The 16,386-nt window shown below is 48.6% G+C and overlaps 3 protein-coding genes across 9 annotated transcripts; 1 reads left to right on the top strand and 2 right to left on the bottom strand.

The window, feature by feature from the left end:
• Window positions 1-35: 35 nt before the first annotated feature.
• On the top strand, window positions 36-8,309 carry dzank1 (double zinc ribbon and ankyrin repeat domains 1). Of its 7 annotated transcripts, none has more exons than XM_071472217.1 (21): window positions 36-637; window positions 1,307-1,431; window positions 1,877-2,021; window positions 2,264-2,369; window positions 2,481-2,544; window positions 2,977-3,095; window positions 3,193-3,263; window positions 3,678-3,795; window positions 4,099-4,212; window positions 4,372-4,455; window positions 4,568-4,690; window positions 5,464-5,625; window positions 5,733-5,931; window positions 6,034-6,137; window positions 6,435-6,518; window positions 6,595-6,715; window positions 7,022-7,083; window positions 7,270-7,347; window positions 7,433-7,560; window positions 7,749-7,823; window positions 8,011-8,309. In XM_071472217.1, the coding sequence occupies exons 2-21, from the start codon at window positions 1,323-1,325 to the stop codon at window positions 8,171-8,173; spliced, it is 2,229 nt and encodes a 742-aa protein (XP_071328318.1). In that variant the 5' UTR covers window positions 36-637; window positions 1,307-1,322; the 3' UTR covers window positions 8,174-8,309. The 7 variants fall into 7 exon arrangements, with proteins under 7 accessions (XP_071328318.1, XP_071328316.1, XP_071328320.1 ...); XM_071472215.1 differs by having other exon boundaries at window positions 203-637; window positions 5,700-5,931; window positions 7,040-7,083; XM_071472216.1 differs by having other exon boundaries at window positions 206-637; window positions 4,571-4,690; window positions 5,700-5,931; window positions 7,040-7,083.
• A 490-nt stretch (window positions 8,310-8,799) lies between these two features.
• Window positions 8,800-14,485, bottom strand: kat14 (lysine acetyltransferase 14). The gene is made up of 10 exons (XM_071472188.1): window positions 14,227-14,485; window positions 13,873-13,994; window positions 13,216-13,337; window positions 12,412-12,584; window positions 11,899-12,333; window positions 11,220-11,815; window positions 10,796-10,929; window positions 10,418-10,593; window positions 10,138-10,328; window positions 8,800-9,459 (listed from the first exon to the last, which is right to left on the bottom strand). Exons 1-10 carry the CDS (start codon window positions 14,483-14,485, stop codon window positions 9,286-9,288), a joined length of 2,382 nt encoding a protein of 793 aa, XP_071328289.1. The 3' UTR covers window positions 8,800-9,285.
• A 107-nt stretch (window positions 14,486-14,592) lies between these two features.
• Window positions 14,593-16,105, bottom strand: pet117 (protein PET117 homolog, mitochondrial). Its single transcript, XM_071472194.1, has 2 exons — window positions 15,778-16,105; window positions 14,593-14,745 (listed from the first exon to the last, which is right to left on the bottom strand). Exons 1-2 carry the CDS (start codon window positions 16,078-16,080, stop codon window positions 14,593-14,595), a joined length of 456 nt encoding a protein of 151 aa, XP_071328295.1. The 5' UTR covers window positions 16,081-16,105.
• Window positions 16,106-16,386: the final 281 nt, after the last annotated feature.

Below are 16,386 nucleotides of genomic sequence, written 5' to 3'. Positions count from 1 at the left end.
AAAGAGAAAATCCCGTGTTTTTATTTTATGTAACGAAGACAGAAGGAAAGGAATGATGTAATGTAATGTAAGAGCTGCACAAAAGCAACAAAAAAAACATTCAACCAGGTTTAATAAACCTGAAAGTAAAAACAACAGAGATGAGGCAGTTTATTGGTTTTGGTGAACTTGAGACAGTCGGTGTAAAATTCTAATATTTACTTAGTGTCACTGTTACAGGAATTAACTGAGATCAGGAACTAACTAACTAACTAATAAACTCATTTATACGAGTTTTTCAAAAAGGAAAACCAAGCATGTGCCAACAGGACAAAGTGTATTTGATAATTTTAAGGTGTCACTTCAGACAAAGACCTGCCTTTGAGACTGGAGCTGGTCAGTGCTTCCTTTATGAAAGCAGTCAGGGTAAAACAGCAGCTCAGTTTTCTGCATCTTTATTTGTATGTTTGAATCTACATAAAGTTACATAAAAAAGAAGAAGAAGAAAAACATTAGTACCCGGCGGGGCGGGCACAGTATTTAAAAAGAGCGCATGCGTCGCTGCAGAGGGGGTTGCTATGGTGACGCTTCTGTAAACTGACCGGAGATCGAGCAATAGATCAAGGATCGATCAATCTGCAGCTTCCAGTCATCTCGAGTAAGACCGATTATTCATTATTAATTTGAACTATTTCACTCTAACGGACACGAGGTGTTTAAATCCGTGTTTCCGGTGTTTCTGATGAAGGAAACGAACAAACCTGAGGAAGTTGTAGAAAACAGACGTACACGAGCTTTTACTGATCCCAAACTCTCCCGCGTCCTGTTTTATTTTCCCTCATTCCAAACTTCATAGAGAAAACAGTGGAAACAGCAGGTGGACCACTGCCGCGAACTGAACAAGCTAAAGCTAAAGCTAAAGCTAAAGCTAAGCAGCAGTTGTTCAGACCTCTGAACTTGTGTCTGTTCCTGTTTTTTCTTCTGTTGAAAACCAGTTTAACACCCGAGACGCTGCTGGTTGATTCAGTGAAGTACTTTTACTCAAGTACTTAAGTATTTAGAAATACTTGTACTTTCACTCCAGTCTGTTTTATTTGTGTTGCACCTTTGAGACACAACAGCAGTTCAAGCTGCTTAACTTGATAAACAAGGTTTAAAAGATAATGAAATACGACAATTAAAAATGAAAACACACACATACGTACAGAATAAAGTGACTGTTGCAAAATTATGTTAAAAACAATCTGTTGCACTGGTACTTAAGTAGAGTAGAGCACTTCTGTCACTGCTGATTGATTGATTGATTGATTGATTGATTGATTGATAGGGAAACAGTTGTCATCATGACAGCAGGAGCAGTGTCAGCTCCGCTCATCATTCCCATCATCCACCTGCAGTCACACAGAGCCAAGAACCACATCGACACCAACACACCTGTCTCCATCCACTCAGGTACAACCACACACACCTGGTGCTGGACTCAAACCAAGGACTGTGTGGATTATGGTCTGCACCTGAAGCCCCTGCAGGAAGCCAGGAAGTGTTTTTATCTTGCTGAAACAAAATATTAAAGAATAGTTGGGGTTAAATTCACATGTCTGTCTCATGTACCTTGACCTCATCACTCACCTGAAGAGAGTTAATCATGTTTCCACCTGTGAGTATCGTCACATGATCAACCAGCACATGATAGTTTCATTCAAAGGAGCTGCAGAAGTGATGAACACATGAGTGCATCAGTAATAATAATCCATTCACATGATGTACTTTGATGCTCATATTTCTACTTTAACCTCAGTAAGTCTGCAGCCGCCTCCAGCCCCAAACCCTCTGAAGGTTTATTCTGCAGCTGCTATCGTAGAAACACCTGTGCTACCAGATGCACCTGTCTCCGCAGACACTCCAGGTGTACTGATCTTCTACACTGTGGATGGGTCGAAGCCGGCGCTGCAGCGGGGGTCAGCAGGCAGCAGCAGGAAGTACAGCGAGCCCATCCTGCTGCCTGCTGGTCGGTTGTCGGTCAGAGCCGTGGCGGTCTGCAGGTAACTATACATGTGAGGTTTCATTAGACACACACAGATTAGTGCAAAGACATCAGTGACTGAATAAACATTTACTGTTCATCTACAAATATGGAAAAGACTCCACCTACTTCACACACCTGCAGACTGACACTCTCTCTCCCTCTCTCTTTCCCCCTCCCCTCTCTCTTTCCCCCTCTCTCTCTCCCTCTTTCCCCCTCCCCCCCCCCCCCCCCCCCCCCCCCCCCTCCCCCTCTCTGCAGTGATGGCAGACAGAGCTCCATAGTGACAAAGGTGTTCTCTGTCGACCTTGTGGACTCAAACCACAGGAAGGAGAACCAGGAGAACTTCCTGCAGAGCGACCAGCAGGTAGTGAGGAGTTCCATCATCAACATGTCTCTGAGCGAACAGCACAGTGCCCCCTCCCTGTTAATGTCATCCCCTCCCTCCTCATTCATCAGTTGGCCCTTTCTGTTTCAGCACCCGACTGAAGGAACCTCATGTTCCCCAGAGAACTCTGCTGGTTCTCCACTGAGGCCTCCAGGTCTGTGTTGTCTCTTCTTATTTCCACCAGTCTGAGCAGCAGATACTGCCCCATGTGATGTGACACAGGTACCTGGTGCTGCAGGCAGCAGGACCGGACCTCTGTACCGGAGCTGGTCCTCAGAGAAGTTCACCAGGTCTCTCTCCTGTCGCTGCTTTTCTGAGCGCGCTCATTGTTGCCTCTCATGGCCGTTGGGAGAAAAACAGCAACTCAAGCTGCAGGTGTCACCAACCATCAGAGACCAGCAGCTGTTTTCTGCCCTCCGGCATCAGGGGGCAGTAATGAGCTGAGGAGGAGATGGGTTCTCTATAACTTAGAACTGTGGTCCTACCTGGAAGAACCAGGAGGGAATACAGAGACAGGCCCTGCAAATAAACATCTCTCAGACCAGGTGTGTGGTCTCACCCATGCTGTCCTATTGTCTGTATTCAGAGCCAAGGATGATGGGAAACCGTTCTCCTCAATCAGGTCCTCGTTTTCTGAACAGTCGACTGGGCTCTCTGACCACCACCAAAGCCCAGACCGGTTCTTCCCAACGTTCCCAGTTAGTGGTAAACAAACCGACCTACACTGACTCATTCAAGCTAACACCCCTCTGTGTGAAACATGTCTGAGGACTTTTATTTTGTTGTGTTTCCTGTCTGTCAGAGTTCAGGTGTGCTGAAGCAGCTGAGCAGCACGCAGACATCCCAAGTCCACCTGGAGACCGACTTCTTGAGGTACCAGCAGATGTTCACATCTTTTTCTCCCACAACATAAAAGAACATCAATATTTTAGGACCAAAAACATCCATGTGGCCAAAAGTATGTGCATAGCTGAAAAGTTTTTTCTCTGCACACAGTTCAGACATCACCTCAGAAACAATAGTATCATCTGCATATAACAGAACATGACAACCAGACAAGATAATAGTGGATCTAAGTTAGAACCTTGAGGAACACAGCATATCTAGAAGAAGGTTCTGATCCTGAAGTCAGACATAGACTGGATTCCTTTAAACAATCCTTCCCCTGCACACGTGGACAGGGTGTCCACATACTTTTGGCGTCATGTAGCAGAGAGTTTTCAGTATCAGAGGATGAATCTGAACCTGAAGTGGTGTCTGTCTGTCTCTCTACCTGTCTGTCTACAGGTGTGCTCAGTGTTTGAGTTCTCGTCCTTCAGACCCATTTGCTCGGTTCTGTGCTCAGTGTGGAGCAGTGGTTCCCCCGTTACCTGAACAGAGACTGCCCCCTGCTGAGGGAGGACAGGTATTACACACACACACACACCTGCACACACACATAAACCTGGAAACAGATGTGGTCTACAGTACTTGGTCTGGATCATGTGGTCTACAGTACTTGGTCTGGATCATGTGGTCTACAGTACTTGGTCTGGATCATGTGGTCTACAGTACGTGGTCTGGATCATGTGGTCTACAGTACTTGGTCTGGATCATGTGGTCTACAGCACTTGGTCTGGATCATGTGGTCTACAGTACGTGGTCTGGATCATGTGGTCTACAGTACGTGGTCTGGATCATGTGGTCTGGTTGTGTGTTGTGTTGTCAGACGGTGCTTTGTGTGTACTGCAACACTGTGGTTCCTGTCAACACTCACACCTGTTTGATCTGTGAAGCCTCCATCCAACAACAACTACAACCACAGGCCAGACTCACACTGCAGGTACACACACACACACACACTAATTTCTTAAAACATCATATTAACAGTTTATTATTAAAAATAAATGTGTTGATCTTTAATTATTATTGTCAAATCACTTTTTTCATAAAATCTGAAATTTAAAAATTATAACTTGTGTGTGTGTGTGTGTGTGTGTAGGATCATGTGGTGTGTGTTTCCTGCGGGAGTGGGAATCCAGCTCACATCACCAACTGTCTGACCTGTGAGAGCCGCCTGCAGCAGGTTGCACCTGTAGAGACATTTACACTTGTTTTAACTGATTCATCTGCAGACATGTAACCTTTAACTTCCCTGTGTGTGTGTGTGTGTGTGTGTGTGTGTGTTGTTGCTGCAGCAGGTGTGTGTCAGTAACAACGCCCCCTCTATCCCGTCAGCAGACGGCAGGATGTTGTCCTGCTCCAGATGTAAACGTATGAACCAGGGTGATGCCAGATACTGCGACTGGTGCGGCTCCAAGGTGAACACACACCTGAACGCACCTGAACTCACAACCACCAGTTAAATATTCATCTAATCCCTTGAACCTGAATCTTTGCTCTCACAAACGTGTCAGACTTTTTATTTTCTGCTCTGTGCTAGCCTAGCTTAGCACAAAGTTTGAGGGCAAAATGAAACTGATAGCCTCGTGCCATCAAAATAAAAAAACACAAACACAGGTTTGTGAAGGTAAAGGGTTTGTTAGTTAATGAATGTAGATGAAATCAGGCTACCTGAACCTGTAAACCTGTTATTTTAGCACAGCTACAAGTTTGTCGTAGTTAGCTCACAGCTCATGTCTCTGTTCAGTTTTTAAAAGATTGGACCAGTGGTTTCAACCTTTTCAGCTTCTTACAGAAAAGTGTGTGTCACCATTACAGATGAGATTTTCTGTTTTATTTTTTGATGGAATTCTCTTCCTGTCTGTCTCTGTGCTAAGCTAGGCTTCAAATGTCCTGGACGTGCTAGTTTAAATAACTTAAAACTTTCAAAAAACACTTTGTACATAAAGGCTGCTCTACAATGAATGGTAGCTTACTAGCTAATATTAGCTAGCACAAGCTAATGTTAGCATCTCTTGCCCCATTGTAGATAATGAAATGTTTTTTTTCTTGAGATTATTGTGACTGAAAATCAACAGTTTGGGTTTTTCAGTTCTTCTTTAGTGGATTTTTTGATGCTTCCAGGTTTGGTGCTAAGCTAACGTGTGCAGTGAGACACTGAGGTGTGTAGTGATATGATGTGTGTCTGCAGCCCGGTCATGCAGCTCGCTGTGTGATTTGTTGGCGATGTGGAGCAAGTGGACACCCATACGCCTTCTACTGCACAACCTGTGGCATTTATCTGGAAGCACCAGCCCCGCCCCCATCTGCCAGTGACATCACACAGCCTGTCAGGGGCACCACCCCCAACCAGGTATGCTGCACCACTGACATCACACCTTTTGCACAATCTAGGGCATCATCCAATAACATGCTGTGTGTGATCAGGCTTCAGCTTCGACTTCTGATGCCATCTGGCAGGCCACGTCCTCATCTGACCCCGCCCCCAGTTTGAAGGTAACCCCGCCCACCAGGGATCAGTACACACAGACTGTTGGACTCTATTACCCATCAGCCACCGAGCTCCACAAGAAAGACCAGCAGAGGGTAAAACAGCTCAGCAGACAGCAGGCGACCAGAGACCGCCAACCACTCCTGACCGCCATCAGCCCGGGCAGAGGTACAGTACAGTACTACTACTACTACTACTACTACTACTACTACTACTGCTGCTGCTACTACTCTGGTTTTGTTGTCTATGAATCCGTTTATGTCTCTTCAGGTTTCTGGAGGAAGCAGTTGGATCATGTGTGTGCTCACCTGAGGAGTTACGCTCAGAACAACGCCCCCTTCAGGACTCTGCTGGGAGAGCCTCGTCTGGGTCGGGTGTGCCACACCTCACCAATCCATCACCTCACCTGTCCATCACCTCTCCTGTCCATCACCTCACCTGCACCTCACCAATCCATCATCTCACCTGTCCATCACATCACCTGTACCTCACTTGTCCATCACCTCTCCTGTCCATCACCTCACCTGTTCATCACCTCACCTGTGGGATAAATCAATTAAATAATTAAATTGCTCAGTTTCAGACGTCTGTGAGAAGGTCATTAGGCACCGAACTCACCTGAGCAGGTGCAGGTGCTCCAGTGTAACATGTTGTGTGTCGTCCACCTTCAGATGGTCTCTGCTGTGATTCAAGAGGATCGTCATGAAGTCAGTGTGACCGTCAGCTTTGTGTCGGCCGGACAGGCAGAACAGCAGGTCTGTTAGAAACCTGAGGTCTGACTAAGCGTCTCATGAATACAGTTCAGTCCACTGACGGTGGTTTTGGTCTCAGGTGGGTCCTGAAGGTGACGGTGCAGCTCCAGCAGGAACCAGTGCTGGACCAGCACCTGCAGGTCAGACTCTAAGCAGCGTCACAGAGCGATTTACCGACAGCAGCCGTCTCAGTAAGAAAGGTTGGTACATCTTATTAAAACCATGTCACAGTCTTTTTGACCCTAATTTGAGCCCGTACCCCTACTCCATGACGACTGGCGTTTACCTCCACCTTCAGCATGACATTCAGATCAGGTGTAAACACTGTGGATTCAGAGAGCACGCTGCACGACCCTGTTCTGAGTTCACATGAACACAGTTACAAACCTGAGGATGAACTCACCTGATTAAAGCTAACATGCTAACACTGGTTCTCTTGAACTGGCTTAGTTCATCATTTCAGCTGCTTTCAAAGACTCACCGCTGGTTTTATTTGTGCCTAACAGGAAGTGATGCATCCACAGGTCTGATGAAACCCCTCAAACCAAACCTGACGCCCAAACCTCCGGTAAGAACCTGCACCAGCTGCTGTTTACACCTGTGCACAGGTGGGGACACATTTAGATCTGGAGAAAACTGAAGTTCTTACATTTTAGATGTAAACTCACCTGAAGGGGCCACACTTCTGCTGCCGCCTCACTTCCTGTTCAGTCAGAGATGAAAGCTCCTCTCTGATTGGATGTCCTGGTTGCAGGTGCAGGACGTTCAATTGCTGAAGGAGCTGGGTCCAGGTCGAGGTGACATCAGCGTCATCCAGCAGCTCCTCGATCAGGTATGAGTCTCTAAGCCAATCAGCAGCCCCCTCAGGATCACCTGACATCGTTTACACTGACCACTGTTTGTTTGTTGACCACCAGGGGGCGGATCCCTCCTGCTGCAACAGCGATGGGCGACACGCCCTGGTGGTTGCCGTGGTGAACGGTCACTGTGATGTACTTCCTGTTCTGGTGCAGCGAGGAGCTGACGTGGAGCAGCAGTCGGGAAAGTAAGAAGCTTTAACATCACCAGACTGCAGGAAGTGTGAAGTGAGGTCAAAGGTCAACCTCACTGTGTGTGTGTGTGTGTGTGTGTGTGTGTGTGTGGGTGGGGGGGGGCTTCCTCCTGACATAAGGAAACACGTGACGTCATGTCTGTGCTGATGATGTAACATGATGAACTTCTCCTCTTCCTCAGGATGAAGAACACAGCTCTGCATGAAGCTGCAGCTCTGAGCTCTGAGGGTCTGCAGTGTGCTGAGGTCCTGCTCAGGTAAGACACACCTGTACACAAAACCACATATCTCCAGTGTTTGTTCAGAGACCTGAACCACAGAAGACATTTTCCCGCCTCAGCCTCCTCCTGATTGGTCAGACAGGTTTAACTTTAACCCAAAGATAAAGATGGTGTGTGTGTGTGGATGTAATATAAAACGTTGTTGTTGCCCCCCTCACCTCAGCTGCAGGGCCAGTGTGAGGCGGAGGAACGCCGCCGGTCAGACGGCGTACGACGTGGCGGTGAGCTCCGGCTGTAACAGCATGGTGTCTCTGCTGGCTGCTCGGACCGGACTGGACTTACTGGGAAAACTGGGAAAACCCAAACTGAACCTGGATGTTTTCTGAGGAAGACACCGGGCTGAGTGACCTTCACTGGTCCTCTGACTCTCAGGCTTCACTGGTGTGTTTGTGGTCAGAGGATCTTTTTTCTGAGATTCAGTGTTTGTAATTTGTAACAAAATAAAATCCAGAGTTGACTGAACTCTGTTCTGTTGAATCATGAAACTTTACTTTGAGCCTGAAACTAACTAATGGTTTAGATTTCAACCACACATCAGCCTCCAGGTCTGAAACATGAAGCTTCAGCAGTGAAGAGCTGAGAGCTGCAGTTCCTCCAGCAGTGAGTCAGTCCCAGAGACTCCCATGTTCAAATGTCCAACTTTACAGCAGAAAGAAACATGTTTACATTTTATTAGGGACTAAAGTGATGGAGAATTGAGGGCGTGGCCTCTGAGTGACAGGTGGGCGCTGTCACAGTTAGCTAGCTACTAGCTGTCTGCTGCTCAGCTGATTCAGTCAGTGAACATGAGGTTGAAATCTGTTTGGATGAAATGACCAGTGAGAATCACCTGATGGTCTAACACCTGAAATAAACTTGGTTTTATAAAATTAATTTACAAAATCAGCTGACATTATATGATATTAATAAAGCCTATATTATATTAAAGAGTTTAAAATCCACAGACCGTCGGTGAGTTTCATCTGTTTTAGTTTATTGGACAGTTTTTCATGTAAAACCTTAAACTCAGATACAAGCAGCTGCAGCTGTTTCTTCACACCTCCAGGTCTAAACACCCTGGTCTGACACAGACGCAGGTTCCACCATGTTTGTCCACACAACCTGAAAACATGAATTACTCTGACGGTGAAACTTCGAGCTTCATACATTCAGATGACGTGTGACAGGTGACTGGAGAGAAACAGGTTCAGAGAGAAACTGAAGGAGACAAAAACAGCTGATAACTAATCATCATCAGGAGCTGGTGTTGGACTGTTTCTGCCTGACAGTCACTGCTCCTCACAAACATCATGGGAGGAACCAACACTCATACACTTAACGTGAAATATGATGGAGTCCCATCCCTCAGCAGCTGCAGCGGACCAGCTCACTGACCAACACTCCTGGACTGACTGTTCTGTGAATTTGAAAGTTAAGGCAAACACATGGCGTCGTCGTCTCAGCGTCTAAGCCGGAGGAAGAAGGCGTGGCGGCACTCTGTGCTGTCGACAGGGTAGTATTTATCGTAGAAGTCCAGGATGTACTCCTCCGCTTTGAAACCAAACTTCTGGTACAGCAGCATGGCAGGATTACTGGCCGACACATGCAGCGTCACGTCCTTCCCCATACACGTCTGAAAGACACAAACACCACACTGAGGTCACACCGACGGCGTCTGGCCTTTCTGAGACTGTGGAGCTCAACTCGCCAAAGTGTGCCTCTGGTTGCCTAGCAACCCTGACAACTTTTCTTCACAGTAACTTTTTGTTTTCAGGTCCTTGGTTTTAACAGTTGTACCGTTACTGTTGAACTGAGCTGAAACACAACACTGACATTAACAGTTGATCCTGTTTGATGACAGATTCTTTTTATTACCAGAGCAATGAATCTTGGGATATGTTTGACCATGAAGGATCCACCTGTTGGAGCCTTCATGGTCAAACATCCCTCTATGTTCAGGAGAAGGACACATCTGAAGGAGCCTTAGGAATGAGACAGTCGGTCTTCAGATGAGGACAAGACCCTGAATGTGGACACAGATAAGAACTGTGCTGCTCCTGTACAGTTAGGAAACCACACCCACCACGTAGCAGTGTGACATCATCACTGGTGGACAATATACTGTGTAAAGCTGACAGGAGGCAAACTAAACATTGTGTTTGTTAAATGACTGAACGTATACATGAGCGCTCACTGCTGTCTTACACTTCTGACCAATCAGGAACAAGTACCAATATAAGATCAGCCCCGGATGCCCCACCCACAGGTAGCCTCCGTGTCAGTGTTTGACCTCTGACCTGCAGCGTCTCACCTGGATGAGATGGTAGATCATGAAGGTGCCGATGCCGGCTCTCCTCCACTCAGGGTGCACCAGCAGGAAGGAGATGTAGGCCTCGTTGTACTTCACATCCGGCACCATGAAACCGAAGCCAATCACGACTTTCTTATAGAGGACGACCACGCTGAAGTCCGGGTACTGCAGACACTCAGACAGGTCCACACCTGGAGGGGGGTGACCAAACAGGTGGTGGGTGTGGACAGACAGATTGGTGGTAGGATGGTGGGTAAGTACAAGGAGGCGTCTGTGCTACCTGGCCAGAAGCTGTCGTGACACATAGCGTTGACAGAGGGGATGTGGTTCGGGCGGACGTAGCAGTAGTCGATGGGGGCGTCGGGCTCAGGGACCCAGTCCGGCTCCGCTCTGTGAGGGTACGCTCTGATCTCCGCCAGCAACCGCAGCTTCACCGGGCGACTCTCATAGTCCCTCCTGAAGGGTTAGAGAGGAGGTGGCAGTGAGGAAACAGTGAGGAAGCAGTGAGGAAGCAGTGAGGGCAGTGAGGAAACAATGAGGAGCAGTGAGGAAACAGTCACAGACAACTGCTGCAGCTGCAGCTGCAGATGATGATGATGATGATGATGGTGGTACTGACTACTGACGTGTCGAGGCAGAAACCTTCAGGACTCTTTACCTGATGAAGGGTTTCAGGATGCGGGATGTGTACGGACTCTTGATGCTCTGGTCCAAACTTCCTTCTGCTCCCATGAGACGATGCCAGAAGGACACCAGGTGCTGCTGGACCCCTCTTCTGCTGGAGAGGTTGGTCTGCACAGAGGTCAGAGGTCAGCAGGTCTCAGCATCCACAACAAAACCAGAAGCTTCACCCAGCAATTTAAAACCACACCTGACAAACATTTACAACAACTTTCACTTAAACATTCACTGGTTCATTGATTCACTGGTTCACTCGTGGTTTGCTGCTGTGACTAAACCAGTTTATGGAAACCTCCTGTGAACTACCACCATGCATCATGAATGACTCCAGGACTTAATGAGCTCCTGTGCTGAACATTAACTACTTCCTGCTGAGACGGGGGGGTGGGGCCTGAAGGTACCTGGAAGCGATCAAGAATACGCAGCTCCTGGCTGTTGGTGCAATATTTCCCCACGACTCCACCTCCCATCAGTGTCCCTGCTTCCTGGGCGCCGTAGATTCCTCCCACCAGACTGAGGGTGGCGCTGACGGCCCGGTCGATGTCCAGCAGGGGGAGCCCTCTCTGCCTCTTGGCCTGGCGGACCAGCAGCTTCCTGTGGAAGCGTTTGGCCTGCGGGGTGACAGCTAAGGCCAGCGGGCAGGCGTCCAGCCGTCGCAGCAGCATCCTCTCCTCATAAAGCGTGAGGGGGATGTGGCGAGGGCTCTGGGAGACGCCGCCAGCTCCGTCTGTTTTCTCAGGATGAGTGATCCTCCTCCGCTCAGGGCCTCCAGCACCAACACACCCCCCAGCAGAGAGAGACGGACCTTCATTCCGTCCCACCGACTCCTCAAAGTCGTGCTCTCGCTCACGACCTTCATCATCCTCACTCTCTGCTTCACGCTTGATGTGAGGTGGTACTGGGCGGAGCTTCTTACGGGCGACAAGGCTGGCGCTGGGAGGAGGAATGTACTCCATCCCTGGGTCGATCATCCCCTCCGTCTCCATCTCCTCGTCGTCTGGCGGCGCAGGCAGCACAGAGGTCAGACCGTCAGTGTCACATCACGGCACAACAACAGAGCACATCTGGATGTTAACTCACCGTGGAACAGCGCCTGAGGGGGCATGGCGTCGGGGATGAGGTCCGCCTCTGACAACAGGCTGGGTGTAGCTGAATGAGATGCTGGCGTCCCCGGGGCGGAGAAGTCGGGTGAAGGCGACGGTGACGGGCTGGTGAGTGGCGTTCGGTCTGAGGAGCTGAGGGAGGAGAAATCAATGACCTCACCTTTCTCCAGGATGTGATCAGGGCGGCGTCCGGTGCTCCCGCTGCGACCTGCGCCCAGTTTAACGGGCGTGGAGGAGGCGCTGCGGTCAGTGTAGCCTCCCACCGCCTCCTTCTGAGCGCGCCGGATGTCTTTAGCCTCCTGTGTGCGAGAGCGCTTCTCCTTCAGCTGCATGGCATTTTCCACAGGGTTTCTGGCGCCACGCTTCCTCAGACCCTCCACAGTGATGATCGGGTCCATGGCAGGTTTGGAGGCTGCAACACATCAGCTCAGTTTAGTTTCCCTGAAGCGGGTGAGTGAAACCTTTGACCAGAGGGAAAGTGACGTCCTACCTTTAGTCTTTGTGGTGGACTTGTCCACCTCTGGTCGCAGGGTCGGAGGTCTGTTCTGGACCAGCTTCCACCAGCCGGGCTCACCAAACTCCTGCGCTCCTGAGCGGAAGAAGGTGGGACTGCCGACCGACAGACAGCCGGCCACCGTGCTCCACCACGTCGACGTCTTCTTCCTGCAGAGTCACAGTCACCAGGTCAGAGACCCATTTCCTCCTGGACTAAACCAGAAGAGGAGAGCTGGTCCTGCAGGAGACCTGATCCTAGTGCGGTACCTTCATCCTCCACTGCTATACCTGAGTATGACCCTGTTTTATTAGGACTGATACTTCTGGAACGACAGTGGTCTGATAAGAGCCGGATCTCAGCTGTTCAGAGGATTCAAAGAGCGACAGGCTGGTGAACGTGATAGATGACATCATGACATCATGGCCACACGCCCAGATATCAGTCAACAAGTGATTTATTCTGTGACTCTGAACTTTTTCATCATTTGACCAAGAAAACGCTTCACAGCACATCGACAACAACTTTAACAGACTGATGGTGATCAGCTGATCAGCTGGAGGCCTGAGCTCATTTTGTTTTGAGTCTGATCAGACTGATAATGACACTTGATGAGAGCAGCTCGTGGTGACATCACTCGCCACTATCATGTAGTTTATTTACAGAGAGACAGACACGTCCTGTTTGTTACAGTTTTAATTAAGTTCAAACACTCGTTAAAATGAAAAAGTGACCTGGACGTGACCTGAATGAACCTGCACCACCTGCTTCAGACCGTGAACATGGAGCCTTTAGAGTCACCTGGTTCCCAGCAGGAAGTTCCAGTGTCGGCCAATGAAAGCACAGATGTCCTCCTTCCATCTGAAGTAACCCTGGCGACCGGTCCCCTCCAGAGACAGGTTGTACATGGCCAACATCACCACCTGACGCACAGCAGACACACAGCAAAGGCTAACGTGAATATACACAGACTCAATCAATCATCTGTATTGATCAGAACACTGATCAATAATGACACAACCAAACACACATCTATCACTATCTCTCCCTCCTCTCTGGTATAAAACAGTCACTCTCCACCTCCAACCAGCAACTCGGCTTCTCATTGGTTTTAACAGATGACATCACATCTTCTTCTTCTCTTCATTGGCTCCCTGTTCATTTACATTTTAAGATTTTACTGATCACAACAGGAGTGTTAACCCCGTACGAGCCAGCCTGAGATCCTCTGGGTCTTCAATCAAGATCTGACTTAATGACAAAGTATTTTAATGTTTAAATACAGAATCAGGGATGAAACAGTGTGAGAGTAAATTTTGCTGTTCTGAGGAGAAGATTTATTCTCCTCTGTTCTTGTGACGCTGTGTCAGCTCATGTGTTACTGTTACGACTCTTACTCTGACGTTCACGGCACAGAAAAAGTGTTTATTCTTGTTTATTCTTGCTCTGGCCGTGTACCTGCTGCCAGGTGAGTCTCATCCTCTCGAAGCTTTCCTTTCCATCCTCAGAGCAGTCGGAGCAGATGAATTTGAAGAAGTTGTCTCCTTTCAGGTAACTCGGCTGTTCACCATGGAGCTGAGCTGAAGACAGAGAGTGTTAGAGTCATTCAGACTGAGGCCCTGCTCACACCTGTTCACACCTGCTCACAATCTGCATAATAGAGTTTTGTAGTTATGAAATAGTGAAGTTTTTTGAGTTCATTATAAACTGTGTAAGGACTAATCGAGAGGCGGAGAGGACGTCAGTGGAGGAGGCGGTCCTTAAGACCGTCTTAATGTGACTCAGAGAAACTGAGCAATCTGTCTGTCTCACCTGCAGGTATCCACCTGTGGCAGCGGTCGCAGTAGAAGGACATGTCTTCGCAGGCCCAGCCTCCCTCAGCCTCCTCGCCCACATCACTGGTCAGGGAGTCTCCGCTCTGGTCATGTGACAGATCCACTGATCCCTGATCCTCCGACTCCACGATCAGCAGCGTCTCCCCCTCCACCTCCCCCTCCTCCAGACCCTCTGAGGCTGACGCGCAGGCCGCCTCGTCCTCACCCCCACCCAGCTGCTCACTGCTGCTGTCCATCGCTGCGCCTCAGGTACACAGTAACGCACCTGGACAGGTAAACACAAGGACAGTCAGGGACCTGGGACCACACCAAAGGTGAACAGGTGTGTCGTCGTGTACCTGTCTCAGGGGTGGTCCTGTGGGTGGGGCTCTTTCTCTCTGCGTTGTCTCTCCTCCTTCAGGTGTCTGGTCAGAATCCTCTGCTCCTCCAACCTCCTCAGGTTCTCCTTCTTCTTCTCCCACCGCTCCAGATCCCTGACCACGCCCTCGTGGAGACGCTGGACAACGACAACCACAAACAAACATTAAACGACCACACTCAGAGTCCAGTTATCACGACTCAGAGTTTGTTTTCACAGTGTAAAACAACCCGCAGGTGAGCGGGAAAACGACTCTAAACCACATCAACAACCCAACACACCAAACTCCATTTAAGAAACGGCGGACCACTTTAAATGAATATGGTTTGGTTTCACTGTCCCCAGAAGTCAACACAAAGCAGGAAACACAACACTTCCCTCTCCTTCAAAATAAAGTGACGCTTCCGGTTTTTCGTAATGAGGTCTAGGACATTTAAAAACAACACCACCTCTTCAAACTGCACCACTGCCACAGCGTCAACACCAGGAGACATTTCTTTTCTTGATTTGATCAGTTAAATGATAAACGACTGTGAATAATGTCCATCAAAGATTCAGTGACTTAAAACAGAGAAACAGAAAATCTGACAGTTAATCAACTATAGCCACAAGCAGAAATCTGCTCCAGCAGCCTGCGGACACTGAGGGTCTCTTTGTGCCTGAGCAGCTCATCTGCTGATTTTATTATTATTATTTGTTTTTTGCCGATCGAGCACTTGCGGAGAAAAATAAGAATGAAAGAATAATGGGAACAAAAACGTATTTCCTGTCCCAGTAAATAAATGTCGTTCTGCACCGTGAAATCACCTGAACACGAGGTAACACAAGGCTGCGCTTCGATTTACGAAGAAAGCGTTAGTCAGAGCCTTTATTTTGAAAGGTGTCACCGGATGTGATTTACTCGCCGTTCAGCCTGACCGCGAACCGTTTTCGGGTTTTCGGGTTTTCCGGTTCGAGCGGCTAACGTTACCCGGCTCAGCTGAGTGCGGTAAATGTTAGAAGCTGCACCTTCTCCGTTAAACACCGAACACCGCCAGGTTTTAGCGTTAAACGGTAAAACAGTCCGTAAACTTCCTGTGACCTCCCGCTCCGGTAACCCGACCGTCTCCGCTGCTAGCTGCTAGCTGCTAGCTGCTAGCCTGAGATCCGGCTCGGTTCTCCCGGGAGTACCTGTCGCTCCCAGGCCTGAGTGAGGTGGACGCCAGCCACGGTGCCTACAGTCAGAACCACAGAGAGCCCGAGGACCACCTTAGAGGCTGTAGACATCCCGTTAGCTGGAGCTCCACTTAGCCCGCCGCTAACCGGCTCCGCTGCTGCTGCTTCTTCAGAGAGGCTCAGCCGCCGGGCCGGGAGGGGCTGTGCTGAGCAGCGCCCCCTGCGGCCGGCACCGGGGGTGATGGAGTCCGCCTCATGGACAGGCTGGTCTGTGACTAACATCACACATCTCTCTGTGATAAACGACTCGATATGCATCTAGATACACAGGTTACGATTCGATTCAAAAACGATGTCTTTTTATTACAGACTGATTCGATACGAATCGATTCCATACAGTGTGAGAACGATACGATTCGATTCTATGGTTAATATTTGTTGTAGATATTTTATATAATAAAGAAGCCAAGTCTATGAAAGTGACAGTACAACAGTTTCTTTTTAAATATGTAAAAGACAAAGAAAAGAACAGAACAACAAAATCACATGTCAATGTATTTATTTTCAGACTGGATGGGAACTCCAGAGGTAAAAGTAGCACAGAGTAGTAACAACAAACTTTGT

The sequence above is a fragment of the Trachinotus anak genome, unplaced genomic scaffold (genome assembly GCF_046630095.1).
Source record: "Trachinotus anak isolate AG129_WGS33_773 ecotype Australia unplaced genomic scaffold, CSIRO_AGI_Tana_v1 ptg000036l, whole genome shotgun sequence".
Lineage (NCBI taxonomy): Eukaryota > Metazoa > Chordata > Actinopteri > Carangiformes > Carangidae > Trachinotus > Trachinotus anak.
This window is presented reverse-complemented; position numbering and strand designations above follow the sequence as displayed.

Excerpts from the sequence above, each read along its gene's own strand:
- dzank1 (XM_071472213.1), top strand. The coding sequence starts at position 1,323 with ATGACAGCAGGAGCAGTGTCAGCTCCGCTCATCATTCCCATCATCCAC. Across the intron at positions 2,022-2,263 it reads AGAGCCGTGGCGGTCTGCAG|TGATGGCAGACAGAGCTCCA; the intron begins GTAACTATACAT and ends CCCTCTCTGCAG. Across the intron at positions 3,796-4,098 it reads CCCCTGCTGAGGGAGGACAG|ACGGTGCTTTGTGTGTACTG; the intron begins GTATTACACACA and ends TTGTGTTGTCAG.
- kat14 (XM_071472188.1), bottom strand. The coding sequence starts at position 14,485 with ATGGACAGCAGCAGTGAGCAGCTGGGTGGGGGTGAGGACGAGGCGGCC. Across the intron at positions 13,995-14,226 it reads CCACAGGTGGATACCTGCAG|CTCAGCTCCATGGTGAACAG; the intron begins GTGAGACAGACA and ends CTCTGTCTTCAG. Across the intron at positions 10,930-11,219 it reads GTATTCTTGATCGCTTCCAG|ACCAACCTCTCCAGCAGAAG; the intron begins GTACCTTCAGGC and ends ACCTCTGTGCAG.
- pet117 (XM_071472194.1), bottom strand. The coding sequence starts at position 16,080 with ATGCATATCGAGTCGTTTATCACAGAGAGATGTGTGATGTTAGTCACA. Across the intron at positions 14,746-15,777 it reads CTCAGGCCTGGGAGCGACAG|CGTCTCCACGAGGGCGTGGT; the intron begins GTACTCCCGGGA and ends GTCGTTGTCCAG.